Source organism: Scyliorhinus canicula, chromosome 11 (assembly GCF_902713615.1).
Source record: "Scyliorhinus canicula chromosome 11, sScyCan1.1, whole genome shotgun sequence".
NCBI classification, from domain to species: Eukaryota; Metazoa; Chordata; class Chondrichthyes; order Carcharhiniformes; family Scyliorhinidae; genus Scyliorhinus; species Scyliorhinus canicula.
The window spans coordinates 63,684,508-63,707,723 of NC_052156.1; the positions used below are offsets into that span (position 1 = coordinate 63,684,508).

General features: G+C 48.1%; 1 protein-coding gene across 3 annotated transcripts in view; it reads right to left on the reverse strand.

The window, feature by feature from the left end:
- Nucleotides 1–290: 290 nt before the first annotated feature.
- pdzrn3b (PDZ domain containing RING finger 3b) overlaps nucleotides 291–23,216 on the reverse strand; it is a 322,095-nt gene continuing 299,169 nt past the window's right edge. For all 3 annotated transcript variants that reach the window (XM_038810681.1, XM_038810683.1, XM_038810682.1), the window contains 2 exons: nucleotides 9,884–10,000; nucleotides 291–2,823 (listed from right to left, as the gene is read on the reverse strand). In XM_038810681.1, coding sequence (XP_038666609.1) covers nucleotides 1,240–2,823; nucleotides 9,884–10,000 — 1,701 coding nt within the window. In that variant the 3' untranslated portion in view covers nucleotides 291–1,239. The remainder of the gene's footprint in view (nucleotides 2,824–9,883; nucleotides 10,001–23,216) is intronic.

Below are 23,216 nucleotides of genomic sequence, written 5' to 3' on the forward strand. Positions count from 1 at the left end.
ATTTCCCATTGACAGCTGTGGGAGCAGAGTACCCCGCCCAACATAATTCTCACTAGCTACCAATGAGAATGACAGTTAAACATAGATTTGATTTGCTAGATTTGTTATTGGAGTGAGATTAGCAAAGGACAAATTCAGACATTCATTTCTCTGTCAAACTAGCTGAGATATATTTCCTGTGATGCAAAGTTAATGCAGCAAAATTCCAGATCTAACTGGTGTAAAAGGCTGGTGTTGAAATTGATGGTGTTGTCCATCTTATGTGAAGTAATGCAACACGCAACTGAAGCTCAAATATAAAACAATAATTTATTTTTATCTTTTACAAGACATCAAAAGTGTGTAACTAACTAAATATTAATTAAACTGCATCAGTTTAATACATTTATGTCTACAAAGCGTACAATTAACTACAATGGGTTTTCACAATTACACAATCTGTTTCATATAAACAAATGATATTTATGTACATGCAATGAAAACAGTTCGAATTTACTGCAGTAAGAAACAGAAGGTGCTAGAAGTACTCAGTAGGTCGGGCAGCATATACGGACAGAGAAGCAAGAGACCATCAAGAAGATTCACATTTGACTCAATGTTAACCCCATTTTTCTCCAGAAATGCTGCCAGTTCTGATGAGTGTTTCCAGCTGTTTTTATTTCAGATTTCCAGCATCTGCAGTATTCTAATTGGCTGCAGCTTGTTTTGCCAGCAGAACTGCTTTCATGTGAGCACATCCCAGCAGTTTTGATAAGACCTTCCAGCTGAAAACCGATTAAAGTTTAAGCAAGTTACACGAAGAACAGCAAGAAATTATAAAATACAAGATAATTTTCCATATAAATAGATAACATGACTGCAGATTTCTGTATGATCTAGGCAAACAGCATTTTATATCTAAAACACCTGATAAGAGCCTCCAATTCATATAAAATATTAATTATGAGAAAGTCTATTGGCATATGTGAATTTCCAAAGGTAATAACTTGCAGATTCGAAGCAAGGTGAAAAACAAGGTATCAGGTGGTTGCTTAAAGTATATTACATATTATTTCTGCCTTTACAAAGGTACATTCAGATCAAGTTGTATCTTGTCACCCACTGACGTTATGTAGCACTTCCATTCACGTATGGACTACTGACGTATCTTATATATTTACACAATATGCCACTTTTAACGAGGCAAGATCTTTTCTACCTCAATTGGTAGTATTTAATTTACACTGTGAAAAAGCTTATTTATACAGTAGTTACTGACAACAGGGAATTATATACCCTTGTTCCATCAGGTGATTTAGTCCCATGGGTTAACAGTTCCTGTATTGTCATCCAGTTATCAAATATTTTCTTGCTTCTTTTCTTCATCATTTTTTTGTGGCTCAGTTCAATTATGTTCACCTCCTTTTTCTCGTCAGTACTCTGCTGTTCTTTCAAACACTCCAATCGGCTCTGCATCATGAATTCACGCCGCCTTCTCTGCTCTTTTGCACGTACCAAATGCTGCTTACGTTCTTCTTTGCTCCAGTAACGGCCCATTTTCATCTCACTTATTGCATCATCATCAGTCGTCATACCGCAACGCTCTTCTTTAATCTTCAACGCACGCTCCTTAAGAAGTCTATCTCTGACAGGGCGCTTGGTTATGTATCTGGTTCCATCGCTTCGGATTTTTACCTTCCACTCCATTTTGGGTTCTATCTGATTGGAGGATTCATGGGAAGAAGGCTCTTTGCACAGACTTACAAGACTCATTTGGCTCTGTGCATATTCCACAGCAGATTTTTGTTGTATCAATTGCATGTAGCTTTGGTAGTGCTGGGCATGTGCTGGGATATGGGCATGTCGATATGGGGAATGGTGGAATGTGGTTGGGCAGGGGGTGTGCTGCGACCCCGAATCCTGGGTGAAGGCATGGCCTTTGTTGCTCTCTGCAATTTCTTTCTCCTCCTTGCCATCAGACTGGTGGCCGTGGTCAGATTCCTTAGTAGCCGAGTTGGACTTCACAGGGATACACCCTTGACTCCATGGAGGGGGCTGTAGCGGCTTTTGGGGTGAGTTGTTCGGAACGGAATTGGTGGGTGTCCCCTCAATGCTTTGACTGTTGATATTTTCAGCTGTCCTGCGTAAGGAATTGTCGGGAGACAATTCTAATGTCAGCGGTGTACTTCTGCAGCTCTCACCAGTGTTGTAGGCACTGGAGCTATCCTTATCGGATTTTTCAGGCAGTTCCGTGATGTCAGAAAGTGCGTGTCTGCGGCTGTCAATGCTGGTGTTGTAGTTGTGGAAACCGCTGTTGTGTAACATCCATGATTCCCTGTATTGCTCTTTCAGCTGCTGCATCTTATGGGCGCGCACAATATTCAGGCACTCGAGCTCAATGTTGCGCAGTTCTTCGTTCAACATTTCAAGTTCTCGGTCAACAATTTCCTGGTCATTTTTACTCATATCCGTGGTGTTGCTTTGACAGTAAAGGCTGTACTGATTGTTACTCTGCATCTGGCATTTCAGCTCCAGCAGCTCGCGGAATCTCTCACACTCGTCAGTTGGAATGCCAAGAAAATCCGCATCGGTGTAGTCTCCAGAGATGAACGATTCGTTACTGAATGGCACGTCGCAACTGCCAAGAGTGTCATGGCTGTACACGAGTTTCACGTGGCTACTCAAGGTATTCAAGGTGGTTTGCTCATCTCCGAGGTTCTCTTGCTCGGAGCTTTCATCGTTTCGAGTGCTCTCGTCAGTGCGCCCAACCCCGCTGTCTTTCTCATGCTGGTTTGACAATATAGTGGCCGTGTCAGTTGTTCCTTCTTCCTCTTCTTGCTTTTTCTGGAACACAAAGGAATGGAAAAGAACAAAAATATATAAAAACTTCCACAGAACCTGAAAAGTAGATCATTTGAAGTTTGCCATATCTCTAGAAATCTAAAAGCTAGGAAGCTGTTGTGCAGGAAAATTAAATTAAAAAAACAGTATTTTCATGTTTACACTTTCAGCATTCTGTATTAAGCAACTGTTCATGGCTATGATGCAACGACTTACACACTATTACAAATAAGTTCAATCTGAAACAAAGCCAGAAGATGATGGAAACATTATTTCAGAATCCAAATAATGCTTGACCTTGGAATGTTAACCTGTCAGAAGCTGAACACACATTTTCAATGTTTGACAGAAGAAAAATGTAGTTTGCGAATTTGCCACCCCGTTGTGCCCGCCGTTGATCTCGTTGCTCTGGGTGCATCACGGGACAGGCCCAGGTCGGGCTTCACACAGGGCTCCGTTAATCTCATTTAAATATGTACCGGCCTCATTCTCCCAATGCCTGGGAGTCACCGACCGTACTGGCAAGGCCTTAAAACGGCGCTGATTAACACTAATCTCCACAAGCAGAGGCCAGATGACATGATCACTCCGGGGGTCTTGGAGGCCATTGAAGCTCTCTGGATGTTTAGGGCAGTACCCTGGCACTCCCCATGGCACCAGGACAGTGCCAACCTGTCACCGCCGAGGTGCCACTGCCAGGGTGCCAAGCTGGCAGTTCTAGGATGCCCGGGGCCTGAGGGTGAGGGCCATGCACATGAATTGGGGGGTGATCAAGGGGGGGGGGGGGGATGGTCTGAAAGGGGGGGCCGCTCAACAAGATGCGCTTACTTGGTAATGTCCATGTCTGCGGGGGGTGGCATTGTCCATGGGCTGGGGGTGTGGGGGACCCTCAAGTTCACTTAGAGATTGGGGCACGCTTTCAAAAATTGCGCATCGATCTCGTATGAGCCGGTCGCGCTGACGAGTTCAGCTCCCCACTGCTGAGAAAATTTCGAAGTGTTGGCTAGACCAGGGATAAACTCCCCCAGGGCTACAAAAATGACTATGTGTGGGTGAAGCTAGGTCTGGATCTCACCCAAAGGGCCAATGGGACACACCCTGCCAAATCCGCCCAAAATGACACTTCATCCCGCCCATACCCATTAAACATTGTGGCCCAGATTTTAGAAGTGGGTTTGGATGGGGTAGGGAGGGAGATGGCGATTTGGAGAGCAGTCGATCTTCAACGGCTGGGCCTCATTTCCATAAATTTTCTTCGATTCAGATTTTGACCCAAACAGATCCAGTCAGTACCTGATGTAACGGTGACACAGGAGGCTGAAGCAAAGGACTTGCAGAAATGACCCTCAGCATCAAGTTGGGCTCCAGTTGAGGGAAGATGGTGGCATAGTCCTAATGTTATTTATAATCCAGAGGCCCAGGATATTGCCATTGGTTCAAATCCCATTATGGCAGCTGGTGGAATTTTAATTCAATTAATAAACCTAGTGTCAGTAACGGTGACCATGAAACCATCATTGATTGTTGTTGTAAAAATACATCTGGTTCAACAAAAAAAGGGAAGGAAATCTGCCATCCTTATGGTCTGGTTTACATGCGACTCCAGACCAACAGCAATGTGGTTGACTCTGAAATAGCCTCGCCAGCCACTCAATTCAAGGGCACTTGGGTATAGTCATATCATCAACAAATGTTGGCCTTGCCAGCGACAACCAAATCCCACGAACGAATAAAAAAGAAAGCTGATCAGGGAAAGGTGGCAGAGCCAAGGGAAATTAATACTCAGAAAGTTGTCTTGTGGGAAGCAGGTAAGTCTGAATCACAAGGATGTCCGAAATAGAATTTAAAAGCATCCCTGCCTTGGCCTTTTCTGGCCCATGACCTAGCTTTTGGCATGTTTTACCCGACAAGGAAGTTGTCACTGTTTCCCTTCTCAAACTTCCAACTAAGATAGCTGATCAGATCTCAAGAGAGTTATTGAATCACAGAATTACAGTGCAGAAGGAGCCCACACAGACACGGGGGGGAACGTGCAAACTCCACACAGTCACCCAAGACCAGAATTGAACCCGGGTGCATGGGGCTGTGAGGCAGCAGTGCAAATGGCCGTGCAACCGTGCCGCCCTTATTGGGCTCTGATCTACATATTTAAACATGATGCTCCAAGCTTGGGACAGGTATCTTGGTCTTTGTTCAAAAGAGCACATTGACATCAAGATATATTGCGGAGGCCTAGAATGAGCTGCTGAGTAAAATGGACTTGTACTCTCTGGAATCGGAGGAGAGGTGACCTCACACATGTACAAAATTCTTTAAGGACTTAACCTGGTAGACACGTATAGGTTGTTTCCTCTGACTGGGGGTTTAATGGAATGGAGGCACAGTCTCAGGATAAGGAGCTCGTCATTTAGGACTGAGTTGAAGATACATTTCTTCACTCTGAGGGTTGTGAAACATGAAATTGTCTGCCCTAGAGGAGTGTGGATGATCTATCATTGAATCTTTTCAAGGCTGAGATGAACGGATATTTAGTATTTTAGGAATATAAACAGCATGTGAGAAAGTGCACTAGAATACTTGATTGTATTGAATGGCAGAACAAGCTGGAGGGGTCATATGATCTACTCCTGTTTCTATTTTATAGGTTCTTACGTTCTGAGGCAGCAGGGTCAGAAGGGATAAATCTTAACTCTCCTCCCACCTAAGTGTTGAAATGGTTGCCTATTAATCTCAATTTGACAGGAGGTATTTCATATTAGTACAAGCTTTATGGATCGCATCATTTATGGAGTAAGGAAGTAAGTTGATATTAGAGAAAGAGCTGTGCAGTCTTAGTCACTGTCACTGAAGATGTATTTGGCGTAGTAGAGAAATAACAGTCCGCAATTTCAACAGTTACTCCTCTTGTCCATTGGTGCCTGCAAAGTTATCCCTTTCCTAGATCAGGAAAATTGCTCTCCTCCAGAAAACCAATTGTTGAAGGATAGGTTTGGAGCCAATCTTTGCAGACTTTTTAATTTATTTACGTAATTACACATTACAAACATGCTAACTCACCTCCTAACTCAGCAACCAAAGTTTTAATTTGTGTCTACCAATGGGGCTAAAGTAAAATTCCAGTTAATGCCCACCATCGCATACAATTATTTTATTTTATATAAATTTAGAGTACCCAATTATTTTTTTCCAATTAAGGGGCAATTTAGCATGGCTAAGCCACCTGCTCTGCACGTCTTTGGGTTGTAGGGGTTAGACCCCGCAGATCCAAAATCCAAAGATGTGCAGGTTAGGTGGATTTGCCATGCTAAATTGCCCCTTAAGTGTCCAAAAGGATAGGTGCTTACGTGGATAGTGTTGAGGCGTGGGCTTCAGTAGGGTGCTCTTTCTAAGGGCTAGTGCAGACCCGATGGACTGAATGGCCTCCTTCTGCACTGTAAATTCTATGCTTCTATGAGACCCATGCAGACATAGGGAGAATCTGCAAACTCTGCACGGACAGTGACCCAAGGCTGGGGTTGAACCCGGATACTTGGCTCCGTGAGGTAGCAGTGCTAACCACTGCGCCACTGTACCTCACTACCTGCATACAATTAAACACAATGGACAGACATTTAACAATTAATACACAATCAACACAGATAATCTATTCATGCTGCCGCCAATTGTCCAGGTGATGTTCAGGAACACCTACCGGTGGACATTTTAAAATATTAATTCACAGCATGAGTGTCGCTGGAAAGGCCAGCATTTGCTGCCTGTGCCTAACTGCATTTTATTAAACTTCCCTTGTTTCTACTTGGCATCACCCCCAGGCAACCCCACCCAGTTCAGGAATTCATAGTGTGGGAAATAATACATACAACCACCAAAGTGCCTTATCATGCACAGTGAATGATCAAACAAGGAAAGAAGGAATTTAACAGGTAAATAAATAGAGGTGCTTCTCAGCAGATTTTCTTATCATGTGCCATCAATTAATCAAGCTGCATTAGCTATTATTATTTTGGAAATAAAATATTTCTGCTATGAATTTTGTAACAGCAGTGTGCAGGGATTATAACAAATTACAATATATCTTTTTCGTAAGGAGGAACTTCTTCACCCAAAGGGTTGTGAATCTATGAAATTCCTTGCCCAGTGAAGCAGTTGAGGCTCCTTCATTAAATGTTTTTAAGGTAAAGTTAGATAGTTTTTTGCAGAATAAAGGGATTAAGGGTTATGGTGTTCGGGCCGGAAAGTGGAGCTGAGTCCACAAAAGATCAGCCATGATCTCATTGAATGGCGGAGCAGGGTCGAGGGGCCAGATGGCCTACTCCTGCTCCTAGTTCTTATGTAAGAGCAATGCACTTGGAAAAATTACAGAAGACCATTTTTGTTTCCTGAAGCATGGTGCGTCTATGAACGTATGAAATAGGACCAGATGTAGGTCACTCGACCCATTGAGCCTGCTCCACCATTCAATAAGATCCTGGCTGATTGGATTGTGAACTCAACTCCACATTTGTTCCAACCCCCGATACCTTTTTTTAAATCCCAATTGACTAACCTGAGAGGAAATTGGCTTTGCTTAGAGTCATGCTCCAATGCATACAATTGTTTGCAAACTAATGCAGCATGGAAGAATTGGTTGGCACAGTAGGATTAAGGATATTTCTTATGGTTTATATGGCAAGGACTTCACAGCAGAAGTAGGCCAGCAGTTTCAGCGGTTGTTACATCACAATTTATGTTTTCCGGCTGCATTGTATTGAGAAAAGCTCTCAGGTAAACGGACCAACAGTTATAAAACAGATATGCTAACTTTGCATGTTGATCATCAAATGTAATGTGACACTTTCAGAAAGTGAGCTCAAGAAGCTAACTCGGTGTAGGGACATAAATCAGAGATTTACCATGTGGTTTAATCTTCCATTATCTCAACTCAGTAATTCACTGGTTACATTTTAAATCAATACTCAAGATTAAACATTTATTTTACAGAATTATTACAGCACAGAAAGGTGCCAAAGGGTGCCAGTCAGCCCGTGATGCCTGTATAAGCCCTCCAAATGAGTAATGTAGTGCCCCATCTTCTCACCATAATCCTGCACATTGCTCCTTTTCAGATAGTAATCGAATCCCTCAAATGCCTCAATTGAACCTGCCTCCATCATACTCTCAGGCAGTGCATCCCAGATCTTAACTATTTGTTGAGTGCATGCAAAATGTGAAGTTTTGTAGGATAGAAACAGTTTGAGATGATGAATAGTGTAGGCATGCTGCTGGGTAAAGTGAGTGTGCCATCCTCACCTCATAACTTTATTTTTACTATTGAGTCGAGGCAATAAAAGACAACAAAATCTGCAGAGCCTCAAGAGACAAGTAAGGAAATGGAAAATTGATTGGGGAAACAAGGTGCTGAATTCTGGAAGGCAAAATGATTGAGGCGGTCAGATGTAATGTTAGTGGTTAGGGAAAATGAAGTGTCTGATGTGAAAAGCATGAAATAAAAGTGTTGGCAGTGCAAGGCTTGCAAGTAGTTCCGAATTTATCCCGAATGACTTTCAATGCACCAATAGCATTATGGTTGAGCTGGTTGAACCCACATACAATGTGATTTATACTGATCCAAATACAGTGCCTGGTTTGGCTCGTGTGTGAAGCCACTTGGGTGAAGCCACTCAAGTGAAGTCACAACAAGGAAGAGGAACGTATATTCTGTTCCGTTATTCATTCACAGCAATTCTAGATATTAAAAAAATATATAATTTTGCCAGGATTGTTGCGAACACAGAGAAACAGCAAATGCACAATGTCATAAGTGCAACTCAGTAACCAACTTGAATGTTTAAGATCGCCATGAGAATATATCTTTGTGCTTGAAGATAAGATTAAAAGTTTAAGTGTTTATTAGGTACTAGAGGGAACAAAACTTTGTACTGCATATATTTTAAAATGTTCACCTGTTGCCCATTTTATCACGTTTTTTCAAAAATAAAGCCTGTTTACTAGCCATTTATATCATAGCCGAAATAAATAGCTTAAATTATTGAGCAGAAACATAGGAGGTGGGATTCTCTGCCCCGCTAGCCCTGTTTTCGGTGCGACACACGCCTGCTGGCAGTGGGATCCTCTGTTCTGGCAGCCAACCAATGGGGTTTCCCACTGTGGCCATCCCACGTCATTGGGAAACCTGCTGGCATGGGTGCGCTTCAGGTGAAGCAAAGGATCCTGCCAACCGAGAATCCTGCAGAGGACATCTACACTTTAGATACATGAAGTTGGGATAATAGCAATTTAAAAGTGGAAGGTTATCTGCCCAATGTGCCCAAAACTACATTTTTAAAGTCCTTTTATGGAATGCTGGATTTCTAAAGCAGAGGTTGGATTTCTTGATGATGTCAATTAGGAGCCTGATGCTTGTTTAAGAATCCCTTGGTGAAATTCGGGAGTGAAGAGTAGTGAGCAGTTGGGTCTGCTCCGCTCAACATTTCAAGGTTAATTCCAAAAAGCCTTTCTTGTGTGACACCAGGAAGAGCAAGAATGCTGCCCTGACTGCACAGGCACTGGGATCATTCCTCTAGCCCATTCAAACCCACCTTCCAGGACTAACTGAGGGCTGTTTACAGTGAGGTAGACAGCGCGATATTCATAGAACACTTACACTGCACAAGGAAGCCATTCGGCCCATCAAGTCTGCACCGATCCTCTGAAAAAGCACTCTACCGAGGCCCACTCCTCTATCCTATCCCGTTGGATACTAATGGGCAATTTAGCACGGTCAATCCACCTAACCTGCACATCTATGGACTATGTGAGGAAATTGGAGCACCTGGAGAAGACCCACGCAGACATGGGGATAATGCGCAAACTCCACAAACAAAGTCACCCAAGGCCAGAATCAAACCTGTATGATCAGTATGGATCCTGGCACTGTGAGGCAGCAATGCACTGTGCCAATATTGAAGTATTTCTTTCTGGCAAGCTGCTTGTGGAGGATAGCCAGCGAGCAGTGTTGAATCTGTCTCATTTCTTTGCCATGTAGTAGCTTTAAAAACTGTCACTCAAGTTATAGTCTTGTTACCTGTTGAAGAATGTTGGCTGTAAACTGCATAGCTTGATGATGTTGTTCTTCGAGCATGTCCATATGCAAATCATCCAGGAAATCGTTTCGATCATCATCCATCCAGCCTTCGTCCAACTGCATTGCGGCAAAAGCGATATAAACTTATAACATATCTGCACTCCAACAGCAACTAATAGTAAAATGTGAAACAATTTGTATTTAGAACCACAGTGTCGGGAACTCGGCCAGTTTTCGTCGGAGAATCGCGGCGGGGGCCTCTGTCAATGGCCCACTACCCGCGTCGTGTAGACCACATGTGCGCGATTCGTGGCGATTCTCCGGGGACCGAAGAATCGTGGGAGCGGCGTCGCGCTGCATTTTGGCGTCAATGCCCATTCTCTGCCCCCGCGCCTATCACAATTTCGGCGTGGAGGATCGGAGAATCCCGCCCATGGCATCACACTCACATGCGATACTAATGATTCAGACATTTAGACAACACATGAAATAAGTTTCAGGTGGCCATTAATTCCATCCAAATCTTTGTTTAGATGAGACAAAATTTTGATACTGTATTAAAAACCTGACATTGAAATTGTCTTATTAAGTAAAAATTACATTTGTAAATTAATTCAGAAAATTTATATGGAATATATTAATATATTTTATCAAATGAGTCAAACATACCAAAGTTGAATTTTCTCTCAACCTAGAAGTGAACAATCACTTAATATATTTTTTAAGAGAATTACAAGTTTAATGTGGAATTTTCTGCCACTTTTCTGATCTGCAGCACAGCAGTATCAACTCTTCTTCCACTGTGCTCCTCAGATTTACATTATTTTTCGAGCATGTGGGTTATGATTTGTTATCCAAGTTATTTCCAGCGGAGGCAGACAACTTGCAAATTTTGGCCTGCCACCTCATTTAAATGAGTGGTGTGCAGCCTAGGCGTTGGTTGGCTGCATGGATAACAGGACCTAAGAGTGTACGAGGCTGACATGTATTTCAAATAACCTCCAGTTCTTACAGAAAGTATGGTGCTCTTAAAGTGAAGTTGCATTGGATTACTGAAGGTTGTAAATAACTCACACCAATAAAATCAAAGTGAGGGAACATTATAGCCAGGGCAGGCTATTCCAAGATTCCGCAGGCTCCAAAGCTCGCAGATGCCTTGCTGGAATGAAATGAAAATGAAATGAAAATCGCTTATTGTCACGAGTAGGCTTCAATGAAGTTACTGTGAAAAGTCCCTAGTCGCCATATTCCGGCGCCTGTCCGGGGAGGCTGGTACGGGAATCGAACCGTGCTGCTGGCCTGCTTTAAAAGCCAGCGATTTAGCTCAGCGAGCTAAACCAGCCCCTGAGGTACCAGTGTTGGAAGTTGACTTAAAGGGAAAGGCGACGTTTCCATGTGGGGAGAGGTGAGGGGGAAGTGGGAACAGGTGGCAAAGAAGGTAAATACCTGCAGTCTGGCAGCAGTTGCAGAATAAATCCAACACATGTGACCAAAGTCAGTGAATACATCATTACATTGCCTCTTATACCCTGTAAACCACCAGCCGATCACACTGCTTAATGCACAAGACCCTCATCATTCTTGGCACATGTGCCTAACATTCAGAAACACCACCTCACTCGCACACACTGATGCTAACCTGCCACCCACCTCTTGTTGCCGCCACATACCGCCTGTTATTCAGCTGTGCTAGGCTCATTATTCTGAGAACTATCACCCAATCACTGACAGTTGATCAGAGACCACCTCCTGTTTAGCTTGAGTTGTCTTTAGCACTGGTCCTGGACCTGGATCAGACAATAAGTACGAGGAGAGCGCGCTGAAAACCTGTTATGGGTAGGGTCTTCCATGGAGCACTTTCCTCAATCTTCTTTGCCGAGCTTCCCCTTTTTGCATCCTCTACTGCATTTCTTGATACATGTTGCAGACCACAGTCCCCTTTCCTGGGTCAGGGATACTTCTGTACTGACTGGAAGTATTAGCCCTGACTGGAAGTATTAGCCCTCTAAAACCAATTTCCAAAACACACAGCCTCAGTAGATGTCATCTACAGCACCTCATGTAGAACTCTTCAAGTAGTCCTGGTCCAAGGCCCATCTTGCAGATGAATGATTGATCTTTGGCAAATGACAAGTTAATTTGTTGGCGCATCTGCGTGACCCAGAGTTAGTAGTGCGGTATCACATCAACCGGTAGCAGTACAAGACATCATGACAGAACCAGCTCAGTTGCTTTTGGCAGAATTAGGGAATCCTATGTGAGTGCCTTTCCTAACACAGTATGACGCACAGGCCTCACCAGAAGTGGCTGGCAGCACTGAGCCCACCCCCAGGAGGGTGCCCATCTTGGATCTGATATTTGTACACGCGGTGTCTCAGCCAGATAAATAACTGGGATAGATTACCATGCTGCGCAACTGATCGACACAATAGAATGAAACACACTTAAAAACCTTGGGGTTCAATAAGTCAGCTTGCAAATAACTATCTGGAATTACATTGAGCCAGTTTTCTTTAGAACTGTCAAACTTTAGAACGATAACAAAATGTTGTTTAATCCAAACAGAGACTGCTCTATTTTACAGCCTATTTACTTTCGTACAAACTACTTTGCAGATCTTGAACATCGAAGAAAAATCTGTTGTTACGATCTTGTAATTTAATGAATCACTGGTGACATATTTCAATCTCTTCTTCCTGTTTTCCCATCCTCCAGAAGAACATTACAAAAGCAAAAGCTTGCAAATGAAAACTACTAAAATTTCAACATTATGGGCGGGATTCTCCGACCCCACGCAGGGTCGGAGAATTGGCGGGAAGCGGCGTGATTTCCGCTCCCGCAGGTCTCCTAATTCTCCCGCCGGTAAAAAACCGGCGTTGTGCAAATCCCGCCGGCAGCCTGTGAAAACAGCTGGCGCCGGCGGGATTTCATTTTTTTTAAACTCACCTTTAAATCTCCGGCCCGGATGGGCCGAAGTCCCGCCGCTGGGAGGCCTTCTCCCGCCGCCGAGGTGTACACCACCTCAGAAACGGCGGACTCAGCGGCGCGAGCGGGCCCCCGGGGTCCTGGGGGGGGCGGGGGGCGATCGGACCCAGGGGGGTGCCCCCACGGAAGCCTGGCCCGCGATCAGGGCCCCCCGCTCACTCCGCGGGGCAGTGCCGTGGGGGCACTCTTTCTCCTTCCGCGCCGCCACGGCCTCCGCCATGGCGGACGCGGAGGAGAACCCCGCATCGCGCATGCGCCGGCAGTGAGGTCAGCGGCCAGCTGCCACTGACGTCACTGCCGGCGCATGCGCCGACCGCCGAAAGCCTTTCGGCCAGCTTCGCTACCAACTGCGCCGGGTGTTTGCGCCAGTCTACCGGTGCAAACTGCTCCGGCGCGGGGCTGGCCCCCAAAGGTGGGGAGAATTCCCCACCTTTGGAGGAGGCGCGACCCCTGAGTGGTTGGCGCCACTCCCCTACGCCGGCACCCTCCGTCACGCCGGGTAGGGGAGAATCCCGCCCTATATCACAGATGAATATTTCAGCAAAAAAGCTTAGAACTTAGGACTGGATTCTCTAATTGTGAGGTGATGTTTTCACACCAGCGTGTGAACGGTGGCGTTTTACACCTGTAAATTCGGCGCAAAATGGCTACTAATCCTCCATTTGGCTGGGTTTAGCATCCGAGCAGCGTAGAGCATCTGGCTCTAGCTGCCGATACGGCCCGGAGAATTGCCGGGTCCGTGGCCACGCATACGCACGGCAGCAGCCTGCAGAGGCCGCAACATGGTGCCGGCCGCCTGCGGACCTGGCCTGCAAAATAGTGCCCCTACCTCGGCCGGATCGGGAGCCCCGGACCACCCCCCAACAGTGCCCCCCTCCCTGACAAAGCCCCCCCCCCCCGACAGTGGCGCCATTGGACTGAGTCTGCAATCGCCATGGCGAGTTCCCGACGGGTGAGATCATGAGAAACCCACGTCATCGGGAACGTAACCAGTCCGGGGCGGAGCATTGGGGGGAGGGGGGGCCCTCAGGCAACGTCCTGAGGCCGTCGATACGGCATGCGGCTTTGGAGAGGGCAGAGCTGATCGGCGAATGCGATTTTGAAGAATCCTGCCCTTAATATTTAGACTTTCCCTCTATATTACACCAGTACCTTTGTGTGATGCAATACAACTGTTGGTCACAACTATGACAGATTTGCTCTTGGTATCGGTGGGGGGGGAGGGGGGGGGGGGGGGGAGGGGGGTGCGATTTTCAGCCATGATCACCATCAGAGAGTACGGCAATATGGCAGACAATCCGGAGAGAATTGCATATCCCAATTTACCCATCCCTCGTTGCCGATGTCACGAGGTTCACGCCCACAAAGAGCAGGAATACCAATTAAATGGGTTTCAGTATTATTAACCGGCCTCCCCATGATCACCCCTCACTAGATATTCATACTTCGTCGACATGACGTTACATCGACAAGGTTTACAACAGCTTTTAAATATGGTTTTCAGTGGAGGCGATACCTCCAGGGGTGCAAACAAAATATAGGCCCTGGAAGGAGGGGGACAAGCCCGTGAAGTGTCCTGGCACTGCATGCGGCACTGGTAGGAAGTGCCAGCCTGGCAGTGCTGGAGGTTTTCATGGTAACCTCAAGGGTGCGTGTGTGCCATTTATGTGTGGTTGTGGGGTGGGGGGGGGGGGAGAAAGAGAGGAAGGCGAGTGGGCAGTGAGAAGGCACGGTGCTGGGAGCGGGTGCTGGGGGGGGGGGGGGGGGGTGGGAAGAAGGGACGCCTGTAATACTTTCGCCATGGTGGTGGGGAAGTGTAAAACTTAACTTCTGATTGGGTCTGTGATGAACGGTATTAACAACGGCTGTAAACGGTACCTGACCTTTAATACCTTGCCCCTTTTAAAAAAAATTTAAATAATTTTTATTGAGATTTTTGAAAAATGTATAACAGAACAATAATAATAACAATAACAATAATAAACACCCCCCCGGCACCCATAACAACGCATATAACGGACCTCCCCACCCCCCCCAAACCCAATAAACAACAAAATAAATTAACAATAAATTAAATTAACATAAACAATGCCTCCCTGAAACCCCCTCCTGACCTAGTTCCCTATCTTTGAGCCAGAAAGTCGAGGAATGGCTGCCACCTCCTAAAGAACCCTTGTACCAACCCCCTCAGGGTGAATTTGACCTTCTCCAGCTTAATGAATCCTGTCATTGATCCAGGTCTCCACGCTTGGGGGTCTCGCATCTTTCCATTGCAACAAGATCCTCCGCCGGGCTACTAGGGACGCAAAAGCCAAAACACCGGCCTTTTTCGCCTCCTGCACTCCCGGCTCCACCCCAACCCCAAATATCGCGAGTCTCCAGCCTGGCTTGACCCTGGACCCTACCACCCTCGACACCGTCCTCACCACCCCCTGCCAGAATCCCCCCAGTACCGGGCATGCCCAAAACATATGGGCATGATTCGCTGGGCTCCCCGAACACCTAATGCACCTGTCCTCACCCCCAAAAAACCTGTTCATCCTCGTCCCGGACATATGAGCCCTGTGCAGTACCTTGAACTGGATGAGGCTAGGCCTCGCACATGAAGAGGAGGAGTTCACCCTCTCCAGGGCGTCCGCCCATGTCCCCTCCTCAATCTGCTCCCCCAGCTCCACTTCCCACTTAGCCTTCAGCTCCTGCACCGACGCCTCCTCCACCTCCTGCATCACCTGGTAGATGTCAGACACCTACCCATCCCCGAACCCACACCCCCGAAAGCACCCTATCCCTTACCCCCCACAGGGGCAGCGAAGGGAACCCCTCCACCTGCCGCCTAGCAAATGCCTTGACCTGAAGGTACCTGAACCTATTCCCGGGGGGAGCTCAAACTTCTCCTCCAGCTCACCCCGGCTCGCAAACCTCCCGTCAATGAACAGGTCTCCCAACTTCCTTATGCCCACCCTGTGCCACCCCAGGAACCCGCCATCAATGTTCCCTGGGACAAACTGGTGGTTCCCCTGCAGCGGGGCCTCCACCGAGACCCCCACTTCCCCCCTGTGTCGCCTCCACTGCCCCCAAATCTTGAGGGTAGCCGCCACCACCGGGCTCGTAGTGTACCTCGTTGGAGGATGCGGCAACGGTGCCGTTACCAGTGCCTTCAGGCTCGTGCCTCCACAGGATGCCATCTCCATCCGTTTCCATGCTGCCCCCTCCCCATCCATTACCCACTTGCGTACCATCGAGACATTTGCCGGCCAATAGTACTCAGAGAGGTTGGGCAGCGCCAGCCCCCCTCTATCCCTGCCCCGCTCCAAAAAGACCCTCCTCACCCTCGGAGTCCCGTGCGCCCAAACAAATCCCATGATGCTGCTATTCACCCTCCTAAAAAAGGCCCTCAGAATGAAAATGGGGAGGCACTGAAACAAAAACAAAAACCTCGGGAGCACCGTCATTTTAACGGACTGTACTCTACCCGCCAACGACAACGGCAGCCTGTCCCACCTTTTAAACTCCTCCTCCATCTGCTCCACCAACCTAGTAAAATTAAGCTTATGCAAAGACCCCCAACTCCTAGCCACCTGAACCCCCAGGTACCTAAAACTCCTCACTGCCCTTTTTAGCGGGAGCCTACCAATCCCCTCCTCCTGATCCCCCGGGTGTACAACAAATAGCTCACTCTTGCCCAGGTTCAACTTATAGCCCGAGAAACTCCCAAACTCAGCAAGAATCTCCATCACCTCCGGCATTCCCCCCACCGGGTCAGCTACATACAGCAGCAAGTCATCTGCATAAAGCGACACTCGGTTCTCCTCCCCACCCCACACCAGACCCCTCCACCTCCCCGACTCCCTGAGCGCCATGGCCAGAGGCTCAATTGCCAGCGTAAAAAGCAAGGGGGACGGGGGCACCCCTGCCTCGTCCCACGGTAGAGCCTGAAGTACTCGGACCTCCTCCCATTTGTCGCCTCGTACAGCAACCTCACCCATTTAATAAACCCCTCCCCAAACCCGAACCTCTCTAACACCTCCCACAAGTACCCCCACTCAACCCTATCAAAGGTCTTTTCCGCATCCAATGCCACCACAATCTCCGCCTCTCCTTCTGCCGCCGGCATCATTATCACATTTAGCAGCCTTCGCACGTTAGTGTTCAGCTGCCTCCCCTTCACAAAACCCGTCTGATCTTCATGTATCACCCCCGGCACACAGTCCTCTATTCTAGTGGCCAAGATCTTCGCCAGCAATTTGACTTCCACATTCAGCAGTGAAATTGGCATGTATGATTCACACTGCAAGGGATCCTTATCTCGCTTCAGGATCAGGGAAATCAGCGCCCGTGACATCGTCGGGGGCAAAACTCCCCCCTCCCATGCCTCGTTAAAGGTCCGAACCAACAGGAGGCTCAACAGGTCCGTGTATTTTTTATAAAATTCAACCGGGAACCCATCCGGTCCCGGCGCCTTCCCCGACTGTATGTGGCCAATCCCTCTGACTAGTTCCTCCAACTCGATCGGCGCCCCCAGTCCCTCCACCTGCTCCTCCTGCACCCTTGGAAATCGCAGCCTGTTCAAAAAGCTCTCCATTACCCCCCCCCCCCCCCCCCCCCCTCCCCCACTACCGGCGGCTCCGACCGGTACAGTTCCCTGTAGAAGTCCCTAAAGACCCCATTGACGTCTGCCTCCGCCGCACCACATTCCCACCCCTATCCTTCACTCCACCAATCTCCCTAGCCGCATCCCGCTTGCGAAGCTGATGCGCCAGCATACTGCTCGCCTTCTCTCCATATTCATAGACCGCTCCCTGCGCCTTCCTCCACTGTGTCTCCGCCTTTCTGGTGGTCAATAAATCAAACTTGGCCTACAGGCTACGCCGCTCCCCCAGCAATCCATCCTCCGGGGCCTCCACATACCTCCTATCTACATTCAGCAGCTCCCCCATCAGTCTCTCCCTCTCCCTCCTCTCCCCCCTCTCCCTATGGGCTCGGATGTAGATCAGTTCCCCCCTAATCACTGCCTTCAGAGCCTCCCACACCATCCCCACCCGGACCTCCCCAGTACCATTGGCCTTGAGGTACCTCTCAATACATCCCCGGACCCTCCTGCACACCTCATCAGCCAACAACCCCACGTCCAGACGCCAAAGCGGGCGCTGGTCCCGCACCTCCCCCATCTCCAGATCCACCCAATGCGGAGCATGGTCCGAAATTGCTATAGCCGAATATTCGGCATCCTCCACCCTCGGGACCAGCCCCCTACTCAGGACAAAAAAATCAATACGGGAATAAACCCTGTGCACGTGGGAGAAAAAGGAGTACTCCCGAGCCCTCGGCCTCCCAAACCTCCAGGGATCCACCCCTCCCATCTGATCCATAAACCCCCTCAACACCTTGGCCGCCGCCGGCCTCCTGCCTGTCCTTGAACTAGAACGATCCAGTGGGGGATCCAGCACCGTATTGAAGTCTCCCACCATGATCAGGCCCCCCGTCTCCAGGTCAAGAATGCGGCCCAACATACGTCTCATGAAACCAGCATCATCCCAATTTGGGGCATACACATTTACCAACACCACCCTCTCCCCCTGCAGCTTACCGCTCACCATCACATATGTGCCGCCACTATCAGCCACCACATCAGAGGCCTCAAATGCGACCCTCTTCCCCACCAGGATCGCCACCCCCCCGGTTCTTCAGGTGAGTCTCCTGAAGCATGGCCACGTCCGCCTTCAGCCCCTTCAGATGCGAAAACACCCGGGCCCGCTTCACCGGCCCATTCAACCCCCGCACATTCCACGTGATCAGCCGGATCAGGGGGCACCCCGCCCCCCTCGACTAGCCATAGCCCATCGACTGCTCGCCCCTGGCCAGCACCCCCACTCGGCCCGTTTCCCACGGCGATAGAACGTCACCCCGACCCGCACCAGCTCCTCCCTGGCCAATCCAGCAGCAACCCGGTATCCCCCCCACCCAGGACCCCTCCTAGCCACGACGCTCCCTCCATAGTACTTCCGTAAGCCAGCTGACTTCTGCTGACCGCAGCAGCTCCCGCCCTAACTCCGACCCCTCCCGATATAGGGTCACCCCTCCCCCCCCTGCAGCAGCTCCTTGGCACCGCTTCAGCGCGGGAAAACGGAACTGATATCCACGCCCCTTGCCTCCATCTCCATCCCCCTCGTCCCGCAGCGCGGGAAACCAGAGGAAAGCCCGCGCTTTCCCAGTACCCCACCCCACCCCCTCAACGCAGCTCCCAAATAGTAGTCCCAACCATCCACCAACCCCGTACAAACAAAAACAGAACAACCACCTATCCCAACACCCCCCTTAAAACACAAAACCATAACCAACATCATCCGAAAGCAGGAAACAAACAAACAGAATAGCCAGCAACAGCATAAGCAGTGAGACAAAAAAAACCCCACAGTCCCCAATCCCTAGTTCGAGTCCAACCTTTGAGCCTGCACAAAGGCCCACGCTTCCTCCGGGGACTCAAAATAGTGATGCCGGTCCTTGTAGGTGACCCACAAGCACGCAGGCAGCAGCATGCTGAATTTCACCTGCCTGCTGTGGAGCACCGTCTTCGTCCGGTTGAACCCGGCCCTCCGCTTAGCCACCTCCGCACTCCAGTCCTGGTAGATACGCACTACCGAATTCTCCCACTTGCTGCTCCTCACCTTCTTGGCCCATCGCAGAACACACTCCCGGTCACTGAACCGATGGAACCGCACCAGCACCGCCCGCGGGAGTTCATTCGCCTTAGGCCTCCTGGCCAGTACTCTGTGGGCCCCCTCCAGCTCCAGGGGCAGATGGAAAGATCCTGCCCCCACCAGCGAGTTCAGCATCACGGCCACATAAGCCGGCTTACTTGTCGTAACCTTCAGAGAGTCCAGCAACTCCCCTTTCAGCTCCGTAAAATAGCGCAGAAGGGCCGCCTGCTGCTCCTCCGCCCAGTGCCTCCACTCCTCAGTGGTTCCACCGGCCGCCATTTTATCCACCTTCCCCCGCTTTTCCAGGGGAGCTGCTGCCATTTTTTTCCTCGCCCCACTCCGGGCCCGCACCATAAATCCCGGGGGGTTTTGCTCCAGACCCCTTTGCACACCGGGAATCGTCGAATCAGCACCATTTGGGGCCCTTAAAAGAGCCCACAAGTCCTATTAAAGCAGGAGCTGCCGAACGTTGGGCTTAGCTCCGCATTGCCGCCACCGGAAGTCAATACCTTGCCCCTTTAAAATGCTTGGAACCCTGGGGGACTCTGCCTCTGGCTATGCCCCAGGAAACGGTATATAGGATAAGGCTCCATGTGGTGAGCACACTTCTCTCGGATGCTGTTCAGTTCTCTGTAGATTAAAGCCTTTTGATTACCGACCTCACTCTCGCGTTGTAATTGAGGGTGCCTCAGGGTCTTTGAAACACAGTGCCCCAATCTCTGTGGAGTCGGGTCGTGCTCCATCAGGCATAGCCTGAGTAACAGAGCACACCACGCCCATTATTTTTTTCCTCTTTTGAGACATTCCAGATCTGGAGTGAAAACCGGTCTGAGGAACTGGGAAGCTACAGGTCAGTTTTCAGTCTGAGCCTGATACTTAAGAAAAAAATGGTTCCGGCCAGAAGCTCGGAAGATTGATTCTGTCAGATGCCATCATGAGTTATTGCAATCTGACTTTTATGGCTTATGCTCTGAGTAACATGGCAATTACTGAACAAGGACCTCGGGATTTTGCGTTTACGAAAATAACACAATAGAAACTAGCTGTATTTTGCAATGGGATTGCATGGAATTATAGTTCACTGCTTTCACAAGTGTCACTCTTCTTTCAGTCTTTGTTGATTGGTCATTATTTTTGTCATTTTGCCAGAAGTGGAGCTTGGCTGTAAAACTGAGGAACTGGAGCATTTTTTTTTTTGTTCCTTTTTGTTAACAATGGTGTTGTGATTTTGAAGAATGAGGCACTGCCATGACTTGCTTGAGCTCAAGCCAAGTTTATTTTTGGTACCTTTTCTCAACACCGTTTAAGTGTCTTTTCTCAGCCTGTGGCTTCACAGCGCCAGGGTCCTGTGGTGATTGTAGATCTGAGTGGATGCAATACAACTGAGCAAGCACTAGAGGGAGCACAGGAGAGTTATATATACACAGGGACAGGAAGTGACGACACACTTCACGGAAGGCAGAACTGGTAGCAGGACACAGACACACAAGCAGGCAGCATTTGAGGTAGCCATAAGTTACGCTCTGAAGAGAGAACAAATTCACAATAAAGCATCTTCTCCAACTTTGAGACTACGAGCTTTATTAAGACAAGAGGAACAACACATGGTACCAGGAGTGGCTTCAGACGCTTACTACAGGACAACTCAGCTGCAGACACAGAAAGAACAAAATGGCATGGAAATCTCCTATTGGACATTGAACTTGGGAAGACATCGCTTATTCGAGGATGTGGCTTGGAACCCCACCTCAGCTAGACACGACCGGCAATGTAAGAAATGTCTGGAAATATTTAAACAAATGTTCGATTTTTATATCATAGCTAATGATGTAGCAGCAGCCTCAGACGAAATTAAAATAGCAATGCTCATTGCAGGACATGAAGCTAGGAAAGTATATGATGGATTTAAATACTCAAAAGATGAAGACAGCAACAACTTACAAACAATACTAAACAAATTTGAAGAGTACTGTAAGGAATTTGAACAGCACGGTATGCTCAGAGGCCAATCTGCACAGAGACTGAGTGATGCAAAACTGAAACAATCAAAATCAGACCAGAAAGGGTTCAGTCAAGAAATCGCGAGTGAAAAGTACAGATCAAAAAGAAGAAATAACTTGAATTTTTCACAAAGCCAAAACGCTGAAATCCAGTACAGATCAAAAGGAAAAGGTAACTTACAACTTTCAGAAAGAAAAAACGCTGAAATCCGCGATAAAATGTCATCGGAGCACATTTTACAGTCTCCGGCAGACAAAGAACTCAAATCTGCGTCTGCGCATGCGCAGGGAACAGAAGCCGCGTATGCGCAGTTACAATCACCCGTTTATCGTTCTGCGCATGCGCCAGCCGCGCATGCGCAGTTTAAAAAAGTTCTTGTTGCTGGTCGTTATGCGCATGTGCAAGCCGCGCATGTGCAGTCTCAAAACGTTTAGGTCGCGGATCGTTATGCGCATGCGCAAGCCGCGCATGTGCAGTCTCAAAACGTTTAGGTCGCGGATCGTTATGCGCACGCGCAGTGGACACAAACCCGCACAGTAAAGGAAGGTCGATTTGCGCATGCGCAACTGATTCCTACGCATGACGTCACGAGCGTCATGGCGTCTGAGCATCCGGACCACACCGACTTAAAAGGGAAATGCCCGATAATTGAAAACAAGATACTTAAAGCGGTAAAACCAAACTTTCTTGCCTCAGAAGCCAAAACAACGCCTGAACTTAAACCAGCAGTTGAAAACAACTCGCACAACACACTGGAAAAAGCAGTCTGCACCACCCAAAGTGAAGAGAACAAAAAGAAATCCGAAACAAAAAAAGATGATTTGTTTTTTGAAGAATACCACTCAGACATGGCTGAGTTATTCGGATATGCTGATCATAGCATCAGCGACATGGTTGCAAAGCTCAACACGAATCTACTCGTGGTAGATGAATCCAATCAAGATGATTTGGTTTTCGAAGAATACTGCTCAGACATGGCTGAGTTATTCGGATATGCTGATCACAGCATCAGCGACACGGTCGCAAAGCTCAACACGAATCTTCTCGTGGTAGATGAATCCAATACCATGGTGCCATGGCAGATCGTCGATACATTGGATGACAGCAATACCCAAGACGAAGACGACGCCACACAGAGAGCACAGAAAGACTCCACAGAGAGAGCGATGACAGGCTCCACAGTGAGAGTGATGAAAGACTCCAAAAGGGAAGCAAGCAAACACTCCCTGGTGAACACCATGCATGAATAAGACCATGATGGTGAACCCGCTGTATCTGAGCAACCGCAAGCAGACTATGAAAGTCTACCAAGCTCACATAAACAAGAAGAAGACAATGTATATCTACCCACTGCATGCGAAAACAGTGACAAGGTGATCACACTCGACATACAGGAGGTACAGGATCACAGCGAGACTGACAGTTCTCAGCTTGTCTGTACAGAAGCACAGAGTAGGGCCACCCAAGAGTCCAGAGAGACCACGCCAATAGAAACCATCCAGATTTTGACTCCAGAAGAGGAGCACCAAGAGTCCAGTGAGACCACGCCAATAGAAACCTTGCAGATTTTGACTCCAGAAGAGGAGCACCAAGAGTTCAGTGAGACCACATCAACAGAAACCATGAAGATTTTGACTCCAGAAGAGGAG